At 37.8% G+C, this 26420-nt stretch overlaps 1 protein-coding gene across 3 annotated transcripts; it reads right to left on the bottom strand.

Moving 5' to 3' along the window:
* On the bottom strand, positions 1-25827 carry LOC136838760 (uncharacterized protein C19orf47). Of its 3 annotated transcripts, none has more exons than XM_067104242.1 (4): positions 25689-25827; positions 23819-23899; positions 6964-8115; positions 1-1326 (listed from the first exon to the last, which is right to left on the bottom strand). In XM_067104242.1, the coding sequence occupies exons 3-4, from the start codon at positions 8105-8107 to the stop codon at positions 1322-1324; spliced, it is 1149 nt and encodes a 382-aa protein (XP_066960343.1). In that variant the 5' UTR covers positions 8108-8115; positions 23819-23899; positions 25689-25827; the 3' UTR covers positions 1-1321. The 3 variants fall into 3 exon arrangements, with proteins under 3 accessions (XP_066960343.1, XP_066960342.1, XP_066960341.1); XM_067104241.1 differs by lacking the exon at positions 1-1326 and adding an exon at positions 12718-12860 and having other exon boundaries at positions 3775-8115; XM_067104240.1 differs by lacking the exon at positions 1-1326 and having other exon boundaries at positions 3775-8115.
* Between the last annotated feature and the right edge of the window lie 593 nt (positions 25828-26420).

Here is a 26420-nt window from a genome sequence, read left to right as displayed (position 1 = left end):
AAAATTACTAGATGAAATGTAATTCATCTAAATTCACACTAAAAGTAAAGATAATGCATTAGTTAACAATATAGGATTTTAAAAAATTCAGTCTCAAACCTAAAGAAGTCTAAAAAATACTGCATGTGCAAATCTACTCAATTAAGAGAGGAAATTAAAATCAAAACATAAAAGATGTTAAAAAAAAATATTTGAGAGAGAGAGAGAGAGAGAGAGAGAGAGAGAGAGAGAGAGAGATAGTGTGTGTGTGTGTGTGTACAGTATAATGCTGTAGATACTTGAGCAGACATGGTTCAGCTTTTGACATGCCTTGCAGACACAGATGATTTTTCTGTTTATGAAATCCCTTCATATTTTCTGGACATTTGTCCATTCAGAAATTATCAATAATGAATTCCAATAGGCATGGATTCGATAAGCTGAAGTGCTACTGTATAACAACCTACAACATAAATCCCATCCGTAAGGCCACAAAACCACCATGTAAAAGATACGCAAGTCAGTCTAATGCCAGATGAGAAAAATTACCAACAAGACTACTTACTGAGATGAGGTAAGAGATATCTGAATAAAAGAGATTCAAAATATACCTGGACAAACAGCAAGGAAAACACAAAGAATGAAGAGGTACAGTACAGGAAATACTGCAGCTTCAAGAAATCAAAACTATACAGACATACTCCCTGGAACAAAGACGCTAGGAAGCTGCTACAAATCTGAGAACATACAGCTCTAATTGTGCTAATTTTCACAACCAGATACACTACAGATATGGTAAAAAAATACTCGACATTTTTTCCATTCCAAAAACACTACAGATATTTTAAGAAAAATCACTCAGGTCATCTTTCTGAGAGAACTTCAAGGTACAATCTCTTGAAATAAGACGTGAAAAACAGTCAGCAGATGACTAATGAAATCAAATGAAAAGATCAGATACTGTACTTAGAGTAAAATAAAATGAAAATAAAATAAAATGAAAAGATCAGATACTTTAATAATGAAATAAAATGAAATTAAAATAAAATGAAAAGATCAGATACTTTAATAGAGTAAATTATTGTTACTGGACACAAAAAAATAAATACTCCACAAAGAGAGAACTTCAAAGTAACTAACAGAAAGAAAGCTGATACAGCATACTGTACTGTATTGTACAAACCAAGAAATATTACCAGGGGAATGAACATGCTCACCTGCTTAGACTCTGTAAGAACATCAAATCCAAATATTCTAGACAGTACTTATGACCACAAATTTAGCCTTCCATTCTAAAATAGTTTTCCTCAAAAAAAAAACTTCTTGGCAAAATTAATTCTTCCTAACCTGCAATGTAAAAGATATATTACAAAACTTTTCAGAAGGAAACTGCAAAGTCATTCTTGTTATATTTTCAAACCACAATTAGATAATTGCCAAAATATATACTATATAGATATAACACTTTCATCACACTAAAACACTGTAACACATTCGCCTCAACTTTAGCCCTAAAAATCTATAAATTTTCTTCAGAAATGACACAGGCCCATTCCCAGGGTAATGTCACAGCTTTCTGGGACCAGTAATCAGTGTGCACTAGCATTTAGCAAAGTCAGATGGGGCTAAGATATGAAAGTACCACACAGGAAACCCTGGTAAACCACATCCAGATGCTTCTGTTGTGATAAACCATACTGGTCCTACAAATGCAAGAGCTTTATTAAAAGTATGGAATAAAGCACCCAACAAATAATCTCTTCAAGATCATATACCTGCATAGTTCCTTCAGAATTTTGTGGAAAAAGTGCCTTATGAACTTTACCATCTCTCTTTCCTATACTCAATTCCTAAATTAACCTTTACTCTTGGAAACATGCACCAATTCATTACATCCCAAAGAAAAGTTATACAGTATATCAAATTACAACAGTCAAACTACTGACCTAGTGTTTCACCTTCTACAGACACTGGAAGCATTTGTACTCGACTCCACTCTCACTTTCTGAAAATCCTTGAATCAACTCTCTTCCATTAGGTAAGATCACAACAGACCTCCTTCCTTACTTTGCTACTACTATGGCATCACATTTGCTCAGTGGTCTGGTAAAACTAAGCTATACTTACTTTGTAGAACTTCCGAAAAGTTTTAGTCATTTTTCTCAATTAGCTACATTTCCTGCTTATAGTTTTGCTTCGTTCTGTGAACTAACTTTAGCTAGTGTCCTCTCAACTTAACAGAAGCTACATGGGTCTGGCCTTAAGATAAGTGGCAAAATCTGATATACGATAAAAAGCCAATTCAGTTTTTGAGATTTTTATTCTGAATTCAACTCATTATCTTTATAAAGGTAGCTCAGCAAAAACAATTATAATAGAGTAAAAACAATTATAATAGAGTAACAAAAGAAATCCTTAAGTTGAGAAGCTACTCATTTTTCTTCTTTTCCTGACAATGCAATATCTGTTGCATTAATCTTTTCAGTCATGTTCTTACTTAAACTTTTTTTTATTTAATATCACAAATGACCTTTTTCTATATGACTCTTCCATGCATACATTAACAAATAATTCAACCACCCATGTTTATTTCTCCTATACTGTCAATCCTTTTCTGTCAACAATACTAAATCTCAGAATGTCTTTCATTATCTATCAAACCTGATCTTGGGGGTGTTTCTGAATGGAGATCCTGCAACTTGATTTTGTTCTGCACTGGCATTTTTATTTATTTTCTCTTCTATTAACATTTGGTGTTCTCAGATTTGTTCAATCTTATTGCTGACAGCTCAAATAGTTCAGTTGGAACCATAGGTGCTTTGTTTAGATGCAATAATTTGTTTTCTTCATTCTTGTTATTAATGCCTCACGGTGGTCCCATCTTTTACTGTACGCAAAATTACTTTCACATATTGGATAGCACATCTTTTGTTTTCCCTGATGATAAAACTGAATTGCCAGCTATTTGTCTAATTAGTGACCTCATCCTTGCCTCTTCTCTAGATTGTTTTTTCTCCAAGCTGGTAGGGGGGCCTTGTTGTTTATCTTATATACTGTAATATAGTGTTTAAAGCTCATAACACTAGTTAGTAGTACTTCCCACATTTGTTCAGTGCAAATCGGAAACCTTCACCAAAGTTATTCTTTCTTTCCTTATTCCATTTTCTCTGAAATCAACAATCTTCCAAACTTCAAAAAACATGCTTATTACTTATTTCTTTTTTTCCTTCATTTACTGGCTTCCACCAGGTCTGAGACAGACATGGCCATTAAACTGTTTATAAGATATAAGTATGAATTTTGGTACTTTCCTTGGCAAATGTGAAGTCACTTATATACATGAAATAATCTGTAATGATTCATACACTCACATTTATTGAGCTACCAATTCTGCCCTTTACTTCCAGTGTCACTGTTAAGTGTTATAGCACTGAAGGTGAAAGCTTCCAACAACCAAGTCAAGTTCCACTATTGTGGAGAAACAATGTCATCCCTTGACATTTCTCAAAAGAAAAAGTGAGTTAAGCCAGATGAGTGACTGGGACCCCCTTTCACTCACCATGCACATCTTTACTACCTTGTTAATTACCTTACCAACTTTTATCCAGAAATACTCCTATACTGTATAAAGATAAAGGTTTGTATGCTTTGTTACAAATATATTCCTCCCCCAAAATTTTAGGTCCAGTAAACTTTCTCTGCTCATCTATACCTTATGTATGCTTATTTACTAAGAGCACCATTCTTGATTCATTCGAGAAAATAAAATGTAAGCCCTCACAATTAAAAATAACAAAATTTAAATCTTTTATTTTCTCTATTTACAAATGATAATCCATTGTAAATCTAAACTGTAAGCTGTATCTGCAAAACACAAATATTTTAAGAATTACATAAAACTAAGCAATCCAGAAATATTAAATGACATATCACAATAAATGCCACTTTCGTAGATAAAATTTGATATGTCAAAAGAGATGTATCAATTCTTAGCTACCTACAGAGAAAAGAACTTAAAAGACAAACTTGACAATTTTTTTTTAAAATACAATTTAAACATTCCTAAACCCATCAAACATATATGCCAACATTAGTGTCTTCAAATGTTCCTGGACACTACATTCTTTTATCCAACAGACAGAAGATCAGTTTCAGCACAATGCATATGCCACCTGAAGCGTCATGTACTGATCAAACAGCTGCCACTATTTTTTAGTATTCTTTAACTTGCTTCTGATTCAGCTTTCACTTCGAATCATCAGCAGAGCCTTCAGTCCAGCCATGTGACTAACTAGAAATGTAAACTCAGTGGTCTGGTTAAACTACCTTAAATTAATACTGAAAGTGGTAAATTGATCTTTTCATTTCTGTCCCTCTTGTTGGAACTTGTCATGAAGTAGAGAGCATATACAACTGTGGTGTTAACAGTGATGTTGGATGAAAATAAAATTCTGTAAATTTATCTATTAATGTTATGTAGATATCCCTTTTCTTAAATTGGAAATTTGTAGCTTTATCTATTAATGTTATGTAGATATCCCTTTTCTTAAATTGGAAATTAACACAAATTCAAACAACCATACTATAAATTTATATATTTCATGGGACAGACCATGGCAACAGCAAACTTAGCTTTAAAAGAATTTGGCAAAAAAAAAAAAAAAAATGGACTCTTCATTAGCACACAAGATCTTTTAGGCAAAAGGCTGACTGGATGGGAAACCCTAAACCTTTCTCTAGCCAAGGTATAGTGGAAGCCAAAAGAAACAGGGAAGGACTCATTTCTTAAAAGACTGAAGATTAAAGGAATCAGGGAGATCATTCCCAAGACAGGCAGTAGACAGAATGGATAAGTTTAATAAAAAAAAAATCTGAGTACTGAGTCACATAAGTAAATGAAAAAGTATAGGACGCAGAGATATTGTTGTGCTCGCCTCAATAAATAATGTTTTGTACACAGGGTGGTTTGTTCACCAAAAAATTTGGAGTCATAGTACCCTAAGTTTAATGAGTATTGTGAAAATTGGGGGTTCATAATTTACATTACATCTAGTAATATAACATACCAAAGATGGCTTGTTTAGTCATTTGTAAAAGGCAATACAGCACTTTAAATGTTATAAAAATACAGTTAAACAATGATAATACAGTACTTGTGATAAATGTTCAGTGAAATGAAAATTTTTGTCTTCATTTCTTTAAACTTGAGGTTAGTTATATAAAAAACTTTAAACATGTTTACACTGGCAATGTCAACTTTTATCAGTTTTCTTTTACATGATACAAACATGTAAGATAAATCAAACTACAATATAAAGTATAATGTAAATCAGCTTTCCTGTCCTCAGCATTCTCAGTCAAAGTACAACCTAGTTTAAGGTAAAAGGTTTAAATCTTAATCCCCAGGATGTTCCTCTTCCACCAAATAAAAAATATACAAATGTTTTTGTAACACACAAAGGAAAACAACAATCTGCAAAGGGCCAACAAAATGACTGATTGAGGAAAAATACATCCTAAAGTATTCTCCTACAATATACTGTGTTAAACAAATTTCAGAAAATTTATGCACAAGCCAGAGGCACCTAAGATTCTGCCATTCATATGGGAACTATCTAGCAAGCTGCAAAGAACTATGTGAATCATGCAGCATTTACTGATTATCCTAACTGTAAGTCAAATTCAACACAATATAAGGTTTTTGTTAACCAAAAACAATCCAAGTATTGCACTAAAACTGTTCCACAAGATCAAATGTTGGAACAGTAATTAGAGTTAGTCCTAATAAAAACTACCTTTTCCTATTACGAGTTTATCTATCGTGTACATTAACTTACCTAAAACAACGTATCATAGCCATACAATAGGGAAGCATACCTTATCAGCTCTTTTCTGACATGTAGTGATCTTTATGATATCATTAAAACTAACAGAGACATAACATAAGGCTAAATTCATTAGTATTTGCAGCACAAAGTCCATCAAAACCACCCCATGAACTTTACTCTTATCACAGGAAAGCACTATGGAAAATTTTCATATTTAGTAACTCAGTTCATACCGAAGACTTCTGGTCCTATTGATCCAAAACAAAGTCAAGAAAGACCTAAAGAAATCAAAGGTAAAATGTTTTTATTGAAGAATTACCAAATGCGTTTCACAACTACCCACTATAATCATCTAGGCCATAAGTTAGAGCCAAATGCTTGAAACTTAAACAAACACTAGAAAGGGACAAGTTATTGATAACCAACCACTATGAGCTTAAAATCATTGGGTCAATACATAACTCAGTGAATTCCAACACCAAACTTTTATGAAGATATGCTAATTATCATAAAATAGTCTATATACTCTAACGTACACAGACAGAAACACACACAAGACCATAAATAATAAATATGCATATTGATATCTGGGAAAGGTTTATCTATCGAGACTAAAAACTTAAACTATACGAATGCAACAGCTACCCGATTTAAAAAAAAAAAAAGCTAGAGAAATGACTGAGGAAAAAGATATCCTTAACTGGGGTGCCATAAGGGGATTAATAAGTCTTAGTTTAGAAGATACTGGGTATTCTATTTACATAATGTGTCCAGTTAACACATGTAATTAGTTATTCAATGTGTAATAATAGTGACTTACTACAATAAAATAAACTTTTAACTTTCAATATGTTTTTATCATATAGTACACAAATAAAAGTATTTTTGTATAAATATTTAAATATAGACACAGAGTAGTCACAATTCTTCTAACAATACAAAACAAATTTATCTTCACCCTTTTTAAAATCTTTCAGTTCAGGCTAATATACATTACATATAGAGCCAAATGCAACACTCATGCCTTACAGCATAAATGTAATAAGATAGGCAGTGATGAAATAGCAACATTTACAAATAATGTTGCTCGTTTGTTCTACTAATTTCAATATAATGAAAGGAAAGCTCCATAAGATAAAACTAAAAAATCACTTACCAAGGCCTAGTCTACTGAAAACACCAGTTTTAGTAGTAGATCTCACTTCATTTTTAAGAGAGGACCTCCCCTCACCCAGGACTTCAAGTGCTCTGCTCTTTGCTGATTTAATAATCCTTTCATCTCTAGCAGCAGATGAAGAGGAGGAAGTTGCAGCAACTACTCGCACTGTACGCTCTGGAGATCCTGTGTTTCTAGTAGTAGAAGTTGTAATCTTCAAGGGGGTGGTCCCTGACTTCATTTTGGACAAAGTGCCTGACTTGACAGTAGATGAGGTTGCAGGCCTAGCAGAAGCTTTACTTGGAGTTTTTACTTTGAGGAACGAGTCCACTTCTTTGGCAAAAATCCCAGCACTTGTTGTAGAGTCGCTGGCAGACACACTCTTCACTCCTAATCTGCTCTTGATTCCAGTGGTTGTATCAGCCTTCATTGTAGCTATGTTCTTCTTAGCAGATATGGATCTCTCAAAAGCCTCTTTTGTAGAATACTTCAGTATTCCTTGATATTCCAAAGGTTTTGTCTTTCCAAAGCTAAATTCTGAATCTTCTGAGCCTCCATTTACAAGATCGTCCTTACACAGCCTCTGAAAAACTGGAGACTTCCTACTACTGTCACTTGCTGGTGAACGAAACAGATCTCTCCCATGCATAGTCACAGTTATCTTTGGATTATCAGAAGTTGTGCTTGACACACTGTTGTCACCTAATCTATTAAAAACTGAGTTTCGCTTGTTAGAGATAGCCTCTTCTTCATCCAATGGCCGCTTTCGTGAAGGAGGAGTATTTGATCTGGGTGGGACGGTCTCTTTGCGTACATAGTGTTCTAACATCCTTGAAGCAGGTGTGTTTTTCTTGCTCCCAGTAGAATTTGATGTATCAGTTTCAGATGAAGGAGTAGAGGACTGCATAACTTTTTGTCTTGACTTTTGTGCACAGTAAACTTTTGCATGCTTCAGTATTGCAATGACATCTCCCATGACTGTAATTCCCATATCCCGCAAATACTCTTTATTTAGATCAAGTATCATTTCTTGCTTGATTCGATTGTCAGTAAATGTGATGGCATACGTGGTGGCATCACTTGGAGGTATCCCAGCCTCAGTGAAGAACTTGAGCCATACTGATGTTTCACTGATAGAAGACATCCTGATACCTGGACAGAAATGAAATTCTTTTAAGTTTAAAATTGGGACAACTGGAACCAATATATACAGCAGAATAAAAATTGTATAACATAAAAAATGTTTTCATACAAACCAATTTATTATATAATACAAATTTTCTTAAGGCACATTTACTCTTGTCTTAGGACAGAAGAAGCAGAGTATGTGGTAAAAAAAAAAAAAGCAATAGTTCACATGTGTGCCTATGATCCTTCAGTAAGTTGTAACTATCCTTCTCACCATCTAAGGTAAAAAGGATGTGATACAGTGAAAACAAGGGATGAGAGGTGGCACTTTTTATATGATTGGTGGGTTTGTAAGGAAAAATGTGTTATAGAAACCATCTGTTTCATCAAATACCCTTCAACCATACAGAGCCTGAATTACAAGTGAAGTGGGAAGTCCTGCAACCAAGACTCCTATTCTTTGTTAAAGTTTGATGAAATCAGTGAAGTACTTGGGGACAGAGCACATAAGGAAACAAGTCTCCAAGGTGGCCTTATGGGATACTGTATAATCAGCTGAGCACATTTAGAGTAAGAGAAGTTGGTACAAGTGATATATACCCCAAAAAACTGCAAAGAGCAACATACTGTTTAGGTGAGGGAGACCCATACACATTACTGTAAATGAAATGTTCTTCCAGTGTTCTTGGTAGGCAGGTATAGAATCCCTGACCTCCTAAAGGAAAATAATGCAGTACATCTTCCACTGCTGATAACAACAATCTCGGAGTACAACCTCATCCCCATGTGTCTAAGATCATTAGGGAAAAAACTGGCAGAGGATGAATGACATCTCTGTATTTATGACAACTGCAATCTCAGTGTACATCTGCTTGGCTAGTCTTGTCTTCCAAAACCTCCCCATACACTTGATGGACGACCTGCCTCTGCCAGCAGGACAAGGCATTCTTGGAGGCATGTTGTCTCAGCTGATGTGTGGGTCAGAAAAGTCTAGGGTCATCGCCTTTCAAATGTATAGTCCTCCTGAGGAAGTAATAGATGGCTCGCACTGGGGAAAGAACACCAAGGCTGGAATAGCAGCAGTCTGACTCTTGGCAAAGAAATCAAAAGCAAAGACAAACAAACCAATGACTGTCTTCTGATATTATTATTACGTGCGAAGCTACAACTGTAACTAGAAAATCAAAATGCTTTAAGGCCACATGACTCAACAAAGAAAGCAGCACAGTACAGAAAAATAAATTGAAAGAAATAAACTATGAAAAAGAAAAAACAAAGAAAACAAATTAGGTAAATAATAAAGTAAAGAAGTGGAAAAAATAACAAACATGAAGTGAGACTCATCGCAGCCAGTTAAACAACAAATACTTGCACCAAGTTTGAAATTCTGGAGATCTAACAATTCAACTACAGGATTACAGAGATTGTTCCAAAACTTGGTTACAGCAGGAATACAACTTAAAATCAGTGCAGTACTGAAACTTACAGAATAAAAAGCAAGACTATGTACTAGAATTAATGGCATATCTAGAACTACATGGTGGATGACTTAGACTGGGAAGATCTGATTCAAAGGATCATCGATATTATGAAATAAAGGCAAGAATCTGCCGGACTGAGTATGCAGTTTGCCTACATGATTTAAAGCATACAAAGGCTAGCAGCAAGATGGTTTTCATAGTTAGACTGTGTAAGGATGAATCTCATATCAACTTTTACAAAGCCCTGGTGAGGCTTCCGAGTACTAGAAGTCCCGCCTTTCTTGACGTAGTGAAGTGGTGGAAAGTCTTCTGGGGTCATCAGATGCAGTTGCTTAATGCCCAAAAGCTCCAGCACTTCTGAAAAGACTGTTCTGTAGCCTGTGACAACAGAGAGCAACAGCTTCTTTTAGGGATGCATAAATTTCCCCAATTTGCAAAGAAAAGTTTCATGGTCAAGGGTCAGCAAGACCATGCAATGTCTATAGAATGAAGGTGCAATAACCCTGGGTTTTCAGGGATCCTGAGGAAGTACAGTTGCTTCATGAGTCTCTTCGAAGTTGGCAGGATCCTCAAACAGTACACTAACAACTGAAGTAGGTCCAGATACTAATCTTGTGTCACACTGGAGCTATCTTTTCACCTTGGTGTGGTTAGCACTTTCCTGGTCAGACTGAATGAAGGAAAGCATAAGCATTGAGGTTGTACAACCTTATTGAAGAATACCTACAAAGCTTATGGTTAAAGCTCACTGCAACATGGTCCACAGCCAGCCAACAAGAGACTTACAAACTCCCAGATCCAGGAAACCACTCTGAAGGCAAAACCTGCTTTCAAATGCTGAGGCTCTCGAGGTTGTTTTGTCTTCCTGGCATACCCCCTTAAAATGATCTGTAGGAAGAAGCAAGATAGGTCAACAGCAGAATGTGGAACTGTAGCAAGAACGATGACATCAATCAGAGGAGGAGAGGTAGGTAAAACAGGTACACTTGATGCAGTGGTACTGCACAAAGGTGAGATGTAGGCATGACTGGTGCAGCAGATGCAGACATGTGCAGCATAGCAGGAATAGCAGCAGTAAGCAGGTGATGCATATCAGAATAGGAAAAGCAGGAGCAGACAGCATGAAAGCACCACAGACATAGCAGGGGTGTTGCTGCAAGTATAATTGACACAACTAGCCACGGGGTGTTGAAATCCCAGAGGGAACATCCAGTGACACAGGAGAAGCTAATATGGATGAAACGGTTGGCATAACAAAAGCAGGAGGCCAAATTGAAACAACAGTAACAGCTTGAACCACAACTGGTGTAGTAAACACACCAGGAACAAACATCAAAGATAAAGCAGTAGCAGGAAAACCAGCAGGTTGCAGTGTACACAATGATGAAGCAATAACTTGGCAAAGATAACCAGACATCAAAACGACTACCATATGTCCTCCTACAGTTGAGCATGGGCATAATCCATCACTGCCACCTAAGCATCAAAGAATCAGAAACCTGGTTGACAGAACACAGTACCAAGTGGTCCAGCCACTGAGCAGCGCATGAAGACCAGGTATGGAACAAGTGGACATGTGAGTAGATAGGCTGAGTCCTGGGAAACAGCACATTGCTTGTAGACTGGTGCACATCAATCTCAATCATGAAAACAGAAGACCCAGAGGCTGACTATGGAACCGAAAAGTCTGAAGCAGACAAAACAAAAGCTTCAATGACAGTATATATCTTAATGTTCTTGTAGTGAGCCTGCTGGTCAGCAGTCCAGTCACAATAAGTGTCACATATAAGACGAGGGAAGCAGCGTTGGACTCCACATAAGTGTAATACAGCAAGCAAGGTTCCATTTTCAACAAAACAGTGAAGAAACACTAGGCCCCACCAGGAAAACCAGGTATGGAACAAGTGGCCATGTGAGTAGATAGGCTGAGTCCTGGGAAGTAGCACAATGCTCGTAGACTGGTGCACATCAGCCTCAATCATGAAAGTAGAAGATCCAAAGGCTGACTATGGAACCGAAAAGTCTGAAGCAGACAAAACAAAAGCTTCGATGACAGTATATATCTTAATGTTCTTGTAGTGAGCCTGTTGGTCAGCAGTCCAGTCACAGAAAGTCTCACATATAAGACCAGGAAAGCAGCGTTGGCCTCCACACAAGTGTAATACAGCAAGCAAGGGTCCATTTTCAGCAAAGCACTGAAGAAACACTAGGCCCCACCAGGAAAACCTTAAAAAATCTGATAAGCAGAGTTACAGAAAATGCACTTATACTACTGAAAAGCAAAATACTACAAACACCAATTATGGGCATCAGATCATGATGTGACTGTAAAACAACAATTAATACAAAATATCCAAATTTAAGAAAACAAAAAAAAAAGTACCAGTAATCCACACACATCAAACATGAGGCATCTCAACAAACAACAAAACACAAAAATGCACAGATAAGTCAATTTAATTAAAAATCACAGAAGATATAAACAGAAATATTAAATCAAACACACACAAATCAGAGATGGCCAAATTTCGATAAAAAGTGCAGAAAACCTGGCAGAACACTTATAAGAAGCTAGCAAGTCCTTGTCTGCTTATCACTGAAAATGGATTAATAACTTCAAACTTTCATAGAAAAGTTGGGGAGATTTTTGCAACTCTGGGCCTAGTCCTCCAATACATCAATGACAATGATGGTTACTACATTTTCTGGCAACATGATATTTTTATGATAAAATAAAGTTTTATATACAGTATACTTACCCAGTAATTACTTACTGTAACTAAGAGTTTCTACTCGAACGGCAGCTCAAATTTCGAAATTCATGGTAGCGATTCTTTTGTTTTGTGTAGGTGACAAGACCCCGCCCACTTTCGGGGTAAGATATAGATCAATTTGTTTATGCAAAAAAGTCCATGCCCGGGGAGAAGGGTGGGCTCCATCAATAATTACTGGGTAAATATATATATAAAACTTTATTTTACCATAAAAATACCATTGTATAGAAAGTAACTTACCCAGTAATTACTTAGCTAATTCCACATTGAAAGGAGGTGGGGAATCGTGGACAGTAAAATAACAAATTACATATGAAAAGTTAATGACTTAAACAAGGCTAACATTGAGACAACGTCTGTTGTTTCCTTACCTGGTGAGAGAGCTGCGCAGATAATTACTGCCTCTTATCTCGACCTGTAGAGATGTGATGGTATAGTCAGAGTTGTCTCTATGGAAATGGGACATTCTGCAGCGAAGGAGTGCTCTGAAGGCCGACAGAACATACAGCAGGAACTTTGTGATGAAGGAGAATACCGAAAATCAACAAAGTTCATATCATTGCCCCTGCCCAGGCACAGTACCAAAAAACAACAAAAAACTGGTAATAGAATCACCTACACCAAAAAATACACCATAAAAATTGACATGACCACTACCCAACACTAAAACATTGGTGGGCACTCCACTGTTGTACCCTCTAGGCTTCCCCAGAACTCGACACTATGAACAAGGAGAAGAGCTAAACACATATGAAAGGTTACTTCTTACACTTCCTCACCCATCACTACGCCAGCCACAGACATCATTCCTAGGGTACTGCAGTTTTCATAAATAGTTTCACATCCCACAGATAGTGCATTGCAAGCACCTACTTGCTTCTCCAATACGTTGCTTGAAGAGTGGAGGATAAGGAAAGATTGTGCTTGAAAGCTACTGATGTAGCAACTGCCCTAACCTCATGAGCTTTAACTTTCATGACTTGCAAGTCATTTTCCTCCACTTGGGAGTGAATTTGACAATATGATTCCTCAAAAAGAAGGAAACGGCATTCTTAGATAAGGGTCTAGAGGGATTTTTGACTGAGCACCACAAATTAGAAAACTGCCCTCTAATTTTCTCAGTTCAGTGCAGGTAGTACCTGAGGACTCTCACTGGGCAAAGCACTCTTTCTTCCTCTTCCTTGCCTAAAATTTCAGAGAGGCTCTTCATGGTGAAGGAGCGAGGCCAAGGGTGTGAAGGGTTCTCGTTCTTTGCCAAAAAACTTGATAGGAACAGACTGCGTCTCTGTTTGAAAAGCCAATCCTTCTGCCAATCACTTCAATTTCACTTACTCTCTTTGCAGTGGCCAGCCCTACGAGAAAAATAGCCTTCTCAGTTAAATCCCCCAAAGAGGAAGAGTGCATGGGTTCAAAGCGCTCACTTGATAACCACTTAAACACCACATCTAGATTCCAAGTAAAATTCTCCTCCTTTCTAGATCTGGTGGTGTTGAATGACTTAATTAGGTCTGAAATATCCTGAACAGCAGAAATGCTGAGGCCTCTGTGACGGAAAACAGAGCTGAGCATTGCTCTGTAGCCTTTTATGGTGGAAGAAGACCTTCCTAAAGAAGTCCTCAAGAAAAGAAGGAAATCCGCTATTTGAGGGATAGATGTCTGATAGGATGAAACTCTGTCTTTCTGCACCAGGTCCTAAAATACTTCCACTTTACCTGGTAGAGCTTGTTGGAAGAGGCACATCTACATTTGACAATGGCCTCCGCTGCCGATAGCAAAAAACCTTTCGCTCAGACAAGTCTACTGACAGTCGAAAGCCTGTCAGGGTCAGAGTGGACAGGCCTTGATGGAAAATCCTGCAGTGTGGTTTTCTGAGAAGACTTGGAATAGCAGGGAGGAGCCTTGGAAAGTCTATAAGATGATCCAGAAGGTCTGGGAACCATTCCTTCTGTTGCCAAAAGGGGGCCACCGGAGTCATCCTTACATTGCTGTGAGAGTGGAACTTCTTAAGAACTTTCGTCAATCTTTCTTCTGACTTCCACCAACACAAGTCCTCCTTTATTTCTGCCGTGATAGGAAAGGAGTGAAGATCTTGAAGTACCTTCCGATCCCAACAGGCTCTCGGGTAAAGCTGTAGTGGCCTCATGTGCAGTCTCCCCAGTCTTACAAACTGCTCCAATGAGGCTAGTGCACTTAAAAGACTCATCCACTGAGTTGCTGCGCACGAATGAAGGGCGAGAAACAAGTCCACCTTCCTTGAACAGTCCTCCACCCTCTTGGGGGACGGCGAAGCCTGAAAACTCCGAAAGTTTATCAGAATCCCCAAATAGAGAATTCTCTGAGTGAGGATTAGTTGAGATTTCTAGAGATTCAATAAAAGTCCTAAATCTTGAGTCATGCAAATCGTCTTCTGTAAGTCCTCCATGCATTGATCCTTTGTGGGAGAGTGAAGTAGCCAGTCGTCTAAATAAAGTGCGATCTTTACCCCTGCTAGACGTAGCCAACCTGCTAGGGGAGCGAGTACTCTCGTAAAACTTTGTAGGGCAGTCAAGAGTCCGAAACAAAGGGCTCTGAATTGATAAACTTGGGTCCTGAAGACAAACCTGAGGTATTTCCTTGAATCCTCGTGAATAGGGATATGAAAATATGGGTCTTGCATGTCTAGGGAGATCATCCAGTTCCCCTGACAGATGGAAGCAAGAACTGATTGTGTTGTTGCCATTTTGAATTTTGCCTTCTCTATGAAGGCATTCAAAGTACTCACATCTAGCACTGGTCTCCATCCCCCTGAAGACTTGGGCACTACGATGAGTTGATTGTAAAATCCCATCAACTTGGAGTTCTTGACTAATTCTATGGCCTTCTTGCTGATGAGAGGAAACCTCCTCTGAGATGGCTGAATACCTCTCTGATCCTTCTGAGTAAGCCATCAAAGCGACGGGAGTGTTGGTCACGGGAGGCCTCTCCCTGAAGGGGATAGAATAACCCTCCTTGAGTACTTTGACTACCCACTGGTCCGCCCCTCTCGAACTCCATCTCTCCCAGAAGAGAAAGAGCCTCACACCCACTGGAGTCTCACTTGAGGGTTGAAGGTTTAGTTGATGACTTCTTGATGGCTCAGGGTGTGAACCTAACTGATCCTCTGGGCCTAGATTGAGATCTCTGTCTGACCCCCGATAGGCCTAGACAACAGAGGAGAGGAAGTCATGGTGGGTACTGCGGACCAATCTCTCTCTCGCTTCATCAACTGTGTTAGAAGATCCTGGGTAGGCTTCTTATGAAGGCTAGAAACAATCTCACTAACGGTTGTCTGTGGGAAAAGATGATGTTTGTCCAGCAGGGAAAATAAAAGAGCTGACTTCTGGGACGAAGTACAGTGAACACCCCGTATTCGTGGGGGATGCGTCCCACAGCCCCCCGCGAATGGGTCAAACCCGCGAATGCTTAAAACCCCTCTAAAAACACTTAGAACTGCCCATTTTGATAGCTTAAACACAGAAAAACCCTGTAAAAATGCTTATACCTGAATATTTTAATAGTTTTATCACAAAAAGTGCATTTATTCATGAAAATTATATGAAAATACAGTAATTGGTGAATATTTCTCAGTGAAAAATACCGCGAATCGGCGAATTTTCCGCGAGTAATGGCTAGATGTGTTCCACAGAGAAACCCGCGAATGCGTGAGTCCGCGAACGTTGACAACGCGAATACGGGAGGTTCACTGTAACACCTTTAGACGTAGGGGAAACGCAAAGTTCCCTCTTCTTGAGCACACCCATTGTGTATAGCAAAGCAATCTCCTGTGAACTGTCCCTGACTGCTTTGTCAGCGCAGGAGAGAAAACCCAGAAGTTCTGAGGAGTAATCATGTGGAAGCAATGGCTCTCGAACTTTCTTGGCGAGAGCGCCTAAACACCAGTCCATGAAACTTAAAACTTCAAGTCTTAAAAAGACTTTTCTGGAAATGGTTCATCTCTTGTGCTGAAAAGAAGACCTTTGCTGATTGTTGTAGTGCGGATCTACGGTATGCGTCAATGAGACCAGAGAAGTCCCCCTGGGAGAAGGCTGCCACTACCAGGGAAGGAGCTTCCCCAGTAGCATAAGACAAGTAGCAAGACCTAGAAAGATGAGGAGGGGGTACACTAAAGTAAGCCTTCCCCTGTTCCCTCTTCTCGGAAAGCCATTCTCCACTTCATTAAGGCCCTTCTTGGATGGGGACGAGAGAACCAACTTGGGTAGTCCAGCAGTGTCCGAAGGCTGACTACTCATCATCAAAGACGAAGCCGGGGGTGAAGGAGTTGCAGGTGAGAAGAATCCTGAGAAATTCTCGAGTAAAAACTTCAGAAGTGACGCGTATGGAGTCGCTGGAGAATCTTGATCGAAATCCTCTTCAGATGAAACCGGAGACAAGGGAGCATCCGATGGAGGTGCCTTAGCAGTGGATGGTCCGTGAAGAAGGTGCAGAATGTTATCCAACTTGCGCAGAAGTGGAGCTAAAGCTGGATCCAAATTTGAAGCAGACTGACAATTAGTCGCCGAACTGGATGAAGCTGGCGTCAAAACACTGGTTGGTTCCCCCGAGGCACTGGCGGCAGGCAGAGGAGACGATGCACTAAGAGTCGGAGCTCTAAAGCGAGTGGAAGTGTCAGGGATATCGGGTGCTACAGGGCGCTCGGGTGCTTCAGGAAGCTTGAGCGCTACAGGGAGCTTAGCTGATTCAGGGAGATTAATTGAAGGCAGGCGTTCAGGTAATATCCGGTTCTTGGCCACTACTGGGTGCTCGTTCGAATCCAGGAGCTTAGACAAAGAACTTTGTTATAGGCTAGAAGCGGGGTGCTTGGAATCAGAAAGAAGACGCTTCTTAGACGAAGAAGAGTGACTATAAGCTCGTTCCTGGCATACAGGAGAGGAGAAACGTTCAGGGGTGTACCACTTACTGCAAGTGGGTTGAGGGTTAAGAGGAGGCTCCCACAACTTTTTGCTGGAAGTCAAGGCACTAGATCCTTGGAAGAAGAATGTCTCTTCAAGGGACATGACTCGTCGGGAAAGCACCATTGGCGCCTACGGTATGGAGAAGAATCTCCCGAACTAGATGAGAGCTGATGCACGTCTGCCTTTCAAGTGGCTGTCTCTTGAGGCAACCTGGGATGCAGCAGGCTAGCCTGAGGGGGGTGACTGCCTGTGGGCAGACCCCACTGACCTCCCTTGGGCCTCCTCCCTGGTTCAGGGGAGTATGGCAGTGACCGATGCCTAGGAGAATCAGCGGGACGAACAGCCACCTCCTCCACTAACACTTCACTTTCACTTTTCTCATCAAACTTATCCATAAGGACATGCATTGATGCCCCTAACTGGGCCACTATACCTACCACCATATTAATTCTCTGTTCAAATTTATTTTCCATGCTGGCGAAGTGATCAGACTCGGAAGTGTGAAAATCAGAAGCAAGAGCAGGTGGTCTAAGAGTATTTACTAACACAAGGGAAACAGGAACGATAGGAGGAGATACAGCAAGATTAACTATATCGTTAGATTTAGGAGTCGTCTCACTAGCTAATTTCTCACCAGCTTTAGTGACTGCCTTCCTCTTGCAATCTCTCTCTAATTTATTCAAATGAGAAGTCAAAGTCTTCCATTTACGTTCGTCCCAATCCCTGCATTCGTTGTATGTCAAATCAATAGTACAAACTTGCCCTTTGCAATTTGTGCACAGGGTCTGAGAGTCATAGGTAATTTCCATGAAAAGGGTATTGCAGCAAAGGCAGCAATACCGGAAACTGGAAGAGCTAGTGTCTGACATACTAATTATCTAAAAAGTCATAATCAGTAACAAAAATCTAATCAAGAAAAAACAATGACGAAAGGCTACTATACAAAGAATACTTCACTGGATGGGAAGAAAAAACAATTGTCAAAACCAAGCTGCTTAGTCAACACGTGTGGATGATACCAGCGGCAGAAACAAACTGATCTATTGGCTTAGTTGTTCCTCTCTCTTACCCTGACAGTGGGCAGGGTCTTGTCACCTAAAAAAAACAAAAGAATCACTGCCGCGAATTTCAAAATTTGAGATGCCATTCAAGTACAAACTCTTAGCTAAGTAATTACTGGGTAAGTTACTTATATAAAACTATATTTCAAGTTTTGTTTATTTGAACATAAAGCCTTCAGGAGAATATTAAAGAGTTGATGGCCTTGATATGTCCTCAGCACACAACAGAACTCCTGAAGACACCAGAGGAGGTGGAAAACAAGATCCTAATTCAACGAGAACCAAGAGTTGGAAAGCAGGAGGTAAATAGAAGTAAAAGCATATAAAAGGCACAAGTGTCAGACTTTCACAGAGAACATCTGCCTTGTATGGCACTGGTAGCGATGAAGATGACTCAAAATCAAGATTTTTTATAGCTCTTGATGAAGATACAAAGGTTTGCATTTGCATATCAAGTAAATGTATTATCCAAAAACAAGAAAGCTTTGGACCTAAGGTTAAGAGTTTTTTAAAAAGACAAGACGTGGTATTTGAGGACAAAAACGTAAGTGATACAAATGATGTAATGCTACATCACTTTAGTTGCATTCCTGTGCATTTTACAACTGTGTCCATGTCTTAACATACTGTACAATCTTTACACAAATCTAGCAACACCAACACAGCAAAAAATTATGAGGTAAAAATTAGCTGACTATTCCAACAAAACTTTACCTGCGATCACAACTGAAATGATCAGAGATATGGAATTAAACAACAGGTTAAATTGTCTAGAAATCAGCTGATACCAATTTGTAGAAACCTATAAATTAGGTAATTCAGAGAAATCATATGATACCCATTTATGGAAATCTTAAAATTAAGTAATACATTATGCACTGAAAAAAAATTATTAAAGTCTTGGGTTATGCAATGTGCTCAATAAGGAAATTACAACTTCCCAACAAATTTTGAATCCAGCGTTTTCATGGTGCATGAAATTACACAACTACATTAAATTCTTGTTTACTAGAATTACTGGTTATGTACCTAAGGAAGAAAATACTTTAATAAGAATGACAGGGTGAATAAGATTGACAGCATGTTTACTACACTAAATATTAAGCAAATAAGCTTGACTCTGTTTTATTTAACCAACCATTGGGTAACTTGACTTGTGGGTTACATGTAAATTATTCCCCTTTGGGTGGAATATTGCTGTTATGGTGTTTTTGTGATTTTGTATTATTTAGTAATAAGGATAATATTACAGTATAGTATTTGCAATTCCACTGTAATGTGCTTGTTTGGGGACATTTCAGTCAGCAGTACAGATATGTATCAATATACTACTTAGGCAATTCACAAACATCCATGATCCCATAACATACAATCTACTATATACGCTATAATTTTACTGTGCTACATGTTCACAGATTCCTGTAACAGTAGGAGTTTGTCCATGTGTCACTTATTCACTGTATGGTATACAGATATGTTAGTGCAAGGAACAGTCCTGTATGTATATTAATAATGTACTTAATACATATGCATTCGGGCATATAACATACTTGCTTAGTGGCTGGATGCAGTCACTTTGAAATAAAAATCACTGTACAGTGCCCCCCGCTTTCACGCGTGTCACATTTCCGCATTTCATTTTGTTGCAGATTTTTGTGGAACACATCACTCACTTGTCCACGGGGGAAATTTCACTAATTTGCAGATTTTTCTTTGGGCCGTATCTCTAAAATGATCACCAATTCGCTTTTTTTCTGTAGAGCAACACTGTGCATTCACTAATTACTGTATTTTTTAATTAAAATATACACTATGTATACTGACAGAGAGAGAATGGTGGTACAAGAATTTTTTAATAAATTTATGGGAGATGGTGAGGACTAACCACGTTTGTTTGAAAAATAAATTATTTACCTAATAATAAGTAATAATTTTTAACTATTAACCCTTAAACGCCTACTGGACGTATCATACGTCGACTAAAATTGTCTGTTGGGTGCCAAGTGGATGTACCGTACGTCGACTACAAAAAATTTCAACCTTCGGTCAACTATGACTCGACCGAAATGGTTGAAAAACGCAATTGTAAGCTAAAACTCTTACATTCTAGTAATATTCAATCATGTACCTTCATTTTGCAACAAATTGGAAGTCTCTAGCACAATATTTCCATTTATGGTGAATTTTTGAAAAAAACTTTTTCCTTACGCCCGCGCAGTAACTCGGCCGAAAATTTCAGAAATTCTTTCGTCGTTTTGTCGTAATTTTTGCACTGTTTTATATTAGCCGTTACATAAAGTTTTATATGAAAATGTGCGCAATTTCATGTAAAATACAGCAAAATACAACCCATGGTTGTAGCTTTTAACAGTTTGGAAATATTTTCATATAAACCACGATAACTGCCAAAATTCCAACCTTCGGTCAACTTTGACTCGACCGAAATGGTCAAAAAACACAATTTTAAGCTAAAACTCTTACATTCTAGTAATATTCAATCATTTACCTTCATTTTGCAACAAATTGGAAGTCTCTAGCACAATATTTCCATTTATGGTGAATTTCTGAAAAAAAAAAAAAAACTTCCGTGCGCCTCTCGCGCGCTGTAACTCGGCCAACATCTCAGAAATTCTTTCACACGTTGTCGTAATGTTTGCAGCGTTTTACATTAGTCGTTACATAAACTTTTATATATGAAAATGTGCGCAATTTCATGTAGAATACAACAGCAAATAGCTCATGGTTGTAGCTTTTATCAGTTTTGAAATATTTTCACATAAATCACGATAACTGCCAAAATTTCAACCTTCGGTCAACTTTAACTCTAACCGAAATGGTCAAAAACGCAATTGTAAGCTAAAACTCTTACATTCTAGTAATATTCAATCATTTACCTTCATTTTGCAATAAATTGGAAGTCTCTAGCACAATATTTCGATTTATGGTGAATTTAAAAAAAAAAACATTTTCCTTACGTCCACGCGGTAACTCGGCCGAACATCTCAGAAATTCTTTCGTCACGTTGTCATAATATTTGCACCGTTTTATATTAGTCGTTACATAAAGTTTTATATATGAAAATGTGCGAAATTTCATGTACAATACAACAGAAAATAACTCATGGTTGTAACTTTTATCTGTTTTGAAATATTTTCATATAAATCACGATAAATAGAAAAAATTTGACTTTCGGTCAAATTTAACTCGACCAAAATGGTCAAAAACTGCAATTGTAAGCTAAAACACTTACAGTCTACTAATATTCAATCAATTAGCTTCATTTTTCAACAAACGGGAAGTCTCTAGCACAATATTTCGATTTATGGTGAATTTTTTAAAAAAAATTTTTTTTACGTCCACGCGTTACGAATTCATGCATCATTTTGTGATAATATTTTCTCTGTGTTGCTTTGATCGTTTTACAATTTGTTATATACCAAAATCATCGCAATTTAGTGTACAATACAAAGAAAAACAAAGTAACCCGTTAGCTTTAACCATTTTGCTCACAGCGCGATTTGTATAAAATTATATATGAAAAATTTTTTTGCGCTGTCATATATTTCAATATTTATATATGATAATGATATTTTTTTCATTTCTGATGGTTGCATACTAAACTTCAGGCAATGACAAAAAAAGGAGCAAAAAATGAACTCTTAATCTTAAAAACTAAGCGTGCTGTGATTTAAAAAAAAAAAACTTTTTTTCTGCTTCGGCGCTAACTCCCGAATGCCGCTGGCATACGGGAGACGTTTTTGTAAATAGAGGCTCGGCGTTTAAGGGTTAATATAATAATAATAATAATAATAATAATAATAATAATATGTAATAAAAAATATACATTTCTATAGTAAATTATGTGAAATTTTAAACAAATACATATTCCCAATCTTTTCCAAAGCTCTGAAGTGAGGGGTTAAGGTTGAACCCGTCAAATATGTCAAATATCTGGCGAAGGGTCGCAGTCAGATATTTGACATATATGACAGGTCCAACTTTCCCTCCACTTCACAGCTTTGGAAACGATTGGGAACATGTATTTGTTTGTTTAAAATTTCATATAATTTACTAGAGAAATGCATAAATTTTCTAATTACAGATTATTATTATCATTATTATGTTGCCCATTTGGTGGTTAAATGGCTACAAATGATACTTAAAGATTCTCTCTCTCTCTCTCTCGTACGCATACTGTATATTTTTAAGGGTAAAATGTTTAAGGTGACTTTGAAATGATATTAATAATATCATTTTAAAGATTAATAACAACTTACTATAGTAAATAATTTTTTTATCATGAATGCCTTTTACATAATCACAATTATACTAACATGATGTAATTAACAAACTAGCATTCTGTTTGGAGGTATGTACGTGTCCCGTCGATCTAAACTACCAATGTATTTTAGATATGCTCTCAACAGTAGTCCTACCCTAAAATATGTACCTGTGCAGTAAATATCATTTGAAAATTATCTTACAATACGGGAAAATATACTGTACGTAAAATATTCGCACAGTGCATTACATACAGCATGAGCAGAACGATGCGCAAAGTTCCATAGGCCAAAGAAAACGTGCGCGTCTGAATGATGGGGATACTTGAGAGCAACAGTTGTAGGCTTGAACTTAATTTTGCAATATGACTTTGAAATGATATTAGGGTGTTTTGGGATGACAGTCTGAGGTATATTTTTGTTTGAACTGTCCAGTTTGGTGATGAATTTTTAAAATAGGCAGTTATAAGCATTTTAGGGGTGTATATAGCCTACTTAAGGGTAACATTAGTAGGAAAGTACTGTAATGTAAGTTTGCTTTGGGTGTTTTTGGATGACGACTTGGGGTGTATTTTTGTTTGAAGTGGTATTAAATTGTTTTAGTATGATAATTTAAGGTATATTTTTGTTTGAACTATCAAATTGAGCAGTGAAATGTTAAAATACAGGTAGTCCCCGGTTATCGGCGGGGTTCCGTTTCTGAGGGTGTGATGATAACTGAAAATCGTCGTTAACTGAAAATCGGTGACTTCAGCACTTATTCGGCGATTTTTGGGGGTTATCGGCGCCTCTGTTAGGTATGTATTGGCGCCAATACCCAATTATCGGCACCGATAAGTGGAAATCGGCGATTTTTGGAGCCGAAAACTGCCGATTTTCATCGCTACACAAGCGCCATAAAACCGAATCGCTGTTAACCGAGCCCGCTGTTAACCGGGGACTGCCTGTAGGCAGTTAAAAGCATTTTAGTTTAAGAAGGTCAAGGTATTTGGCAGTTACTAAAATAGGCAGTTAAAAGCATTTTAGTTTAAGAAGGTACAGGATATTTGGCAGTTACGTCAGTTATAAGCATTTTTAGAGGGGAATTTTGCATTTCCGCGGTAGGTTCTAGAACCTATTCCCGCCTAAAAATGGGGGAGCTATGTACAGACCTTTCCAAGTTAAAGAATATAAATAAAAAATATCTTACAGTATACTTACTTGCTTTGAAAGTGTGGTCAAATCTCACTCATGTACCAAAAACCTGCCAATATGATGAAGCAGGAATTCTCTCTAGCAATTCTGAAAAGATATCTTTCATCAACAGAATTACCGTGCATGTAATGGTCACTATCTTTCAGCAATATAATTACAACAAGTAAAATATTCTTTAACAACACTATTCATCTGTCAATACAACACACTACATGAAGGTTCACCTTCAATATCATTTCTTAGTTATGGCTCCAAAAAACCTAGATAATGAGAAGTTAAAACAAGCATGTGACCTTTAACACTACAGATAGCCCACAGGGTTATATATACTCCTTATGTAAGCAGTTATTAGTACTGTGTGGATTAAACTGGAATAATATAAATTATCATGAGGTACTATACTGTCTGAAATGAGCTTAAATTAAAGTATGATTTCAGAAAATTCCTGAACTATCTAACATTAACCACTAGCAACATACCAAAGCTCCCTTATCATCAACTTGGTACATATAACCTAAACCTGCATAACGTCAACTGAAAAAGCATATGGTTTAGGCTAGACACGACAGCTATAAAGCATCATTATCAATGTTACAACAAACTGCAACCACAGGTGGAAAACTAGGATACTAAAAGACTCAAGGGTTCCAATAGAGAAGGTTGTCTAATAAGAAAAACAAATAGGTGTTACATATACTTTTAGTGTTTTCTCGTCAGTATCGTAGCTCCTGCAGAATAGGAGAGTCTAGTTTTTTTTTAAATTTTGTTTCTTCTTGTATGATCTTCACTTCTGGCAGTATTTTGTTGTATTGTCTTGCTGCGCAGTGTACAAATGCTCTCTCGCCCGACTTACAATGTATTTGTCCAAGTGCTAACCTTAAGTATCACTGTTTATCAAAGTAGCTTAGGCTAGGTAGTATTCTAGCATAAACCTAGACTAGCCTACTAGGCTATTCAGTTACAGGCCAGCAGCACACTGGGATTGTTAGGATACAAATTTACTTCTACACAAAGAAAGGCATAGGCAAACCAAGGCTTAAGTCCAACTGGGTAGCCTACATGACATAGGTTACAGCTTATGAAAACACATAAACAGCCTCCTCTGCTGAAAACCACTATTGGAATCCCAGATTCTTATTCTCTTTTAAAATGGTATGCATGGGTTATAGCCTGTCATACTCTGGGCCGTAAACAGAGTGTGGAGATGGCTAAGGGTGAGAAATAAGACCATGAAAACTGGCCAACCCTAAACTTTCCTATAATGCTGTGTCCTGGCCTAACCAGACCTAGCCTTAGGGAGCCATGCCCTGACCTGGCCATAGGGGTTTTGCCCCCTCTGGATCATCCAAAGTAACACTGAATATCAGTGGGACTAAATTTCCATTCAGACATGTGGTCTGGTGTTGGCTACGACCTAACCAAAATGACTGTAATCTACCCTTCACTAGAGCGTCATGCTCTGACCTAACCAGAACTTGAGCTACCTTCCTAACCTGACTTAGGGCGCCGTGCCCTGACCTGGCCGGGGGGGAGGGGGCTCCGTCCACCCTGGACACCCCCTCCCAGCAAATAATTAACATTGTGCACATGGACTGGCCTTGGCTACCCCTTTATGACAGTAGGCAAGTTCAAATTACCAACGACTAGCCTACACCAGTCTCTCTACCCTGTATACTACCCGACAATTTATCCAGACTGATCAGTCTAGCCTAGAATTTTCCTGGATTCGGACGGGAATAGGTCTATCTTGCCTGGAGTACCCTACTCTACCTAGATGAACATCACAAACAGCATAACTCACGTACGTTTTCAACCATGTAACTATTAAACAACAAAAGGACAGCATCACAATTATCAGTAACTGACTGTTACCTACCTTTTGCCTCGTCTGATTAGTTCATCGTCGATAATTCACTACAGAGTGAAAAACTGCCGAGCCAAAGAGCTCGGAATCGGCTTTCAGTAGAGCGGTCGACTTCCTCCTAGCTCCACTTAGACTGTAAACAATGTTGAGTCATAATTCTACTGAATTGAATATGAACTCCTGTACCTTGCAGTAGTCTAGTAATATCTCTAATTTTCAAATGGCAGTAGAATGATATTTTAGATAGGTATTATATAAAATATAAAGAGAATAACTTATACGAAAAATATTTATATCTAAATTTACATTTCAAGTTAAGATTAAAGAAGGGAAAATACTCTGAAAAAAAAAACTCGAAGCCAACGTTAGCATTGTTTAATTGTACCTTGCAAGTAATTATTTAAACTTATACATCTTTATATATATGTGATTCAGGTTACATATGAAATTATCCTTGTAACATCATAGAAAGGGGAAATTATAGAAACATATTAGGAAAAAGAAACAACTACAGTGGGTAGAAGATGATGTATTGTTTATCGGTGCAAACTGCAAAGAAGTAATGCCTCGTAATTCGTTGGTCATTGACGTCTGTTTTAAAATTTCCAGGTAAGATTTAGAATCTACCCAAAACTGGGTAAAATGAAAAATCGTAAAAAGTGCGTTTTAATAACTGAAGTGTGTACGTGAGATTTATCCTTGTTTAATTTTAGTGGCCCGCCATAAGTAAAAATATTTTGAGCT

The sequence above is a fragment of the Macrobrachium rosenbergii genome, chromosome 5 (assembly GCF_040412425.1).
Source record: "Macrobrachium rosenbergii isolate ZJJX-2024 chromosome 5, ASM4041242v1, whole genome shotgun sequence".
Taxonomy (NCBI): domain Eukaryota; kingdom Metazoa; phylum Arthropoda; class Malacostraca; order Decapoda; family Palaemonidae; genus Macrobrachium; species Macrobrachium rosenbergii.
This window is presented reverse-complemented; position numbering and strand designations above follow the sequence as displayed.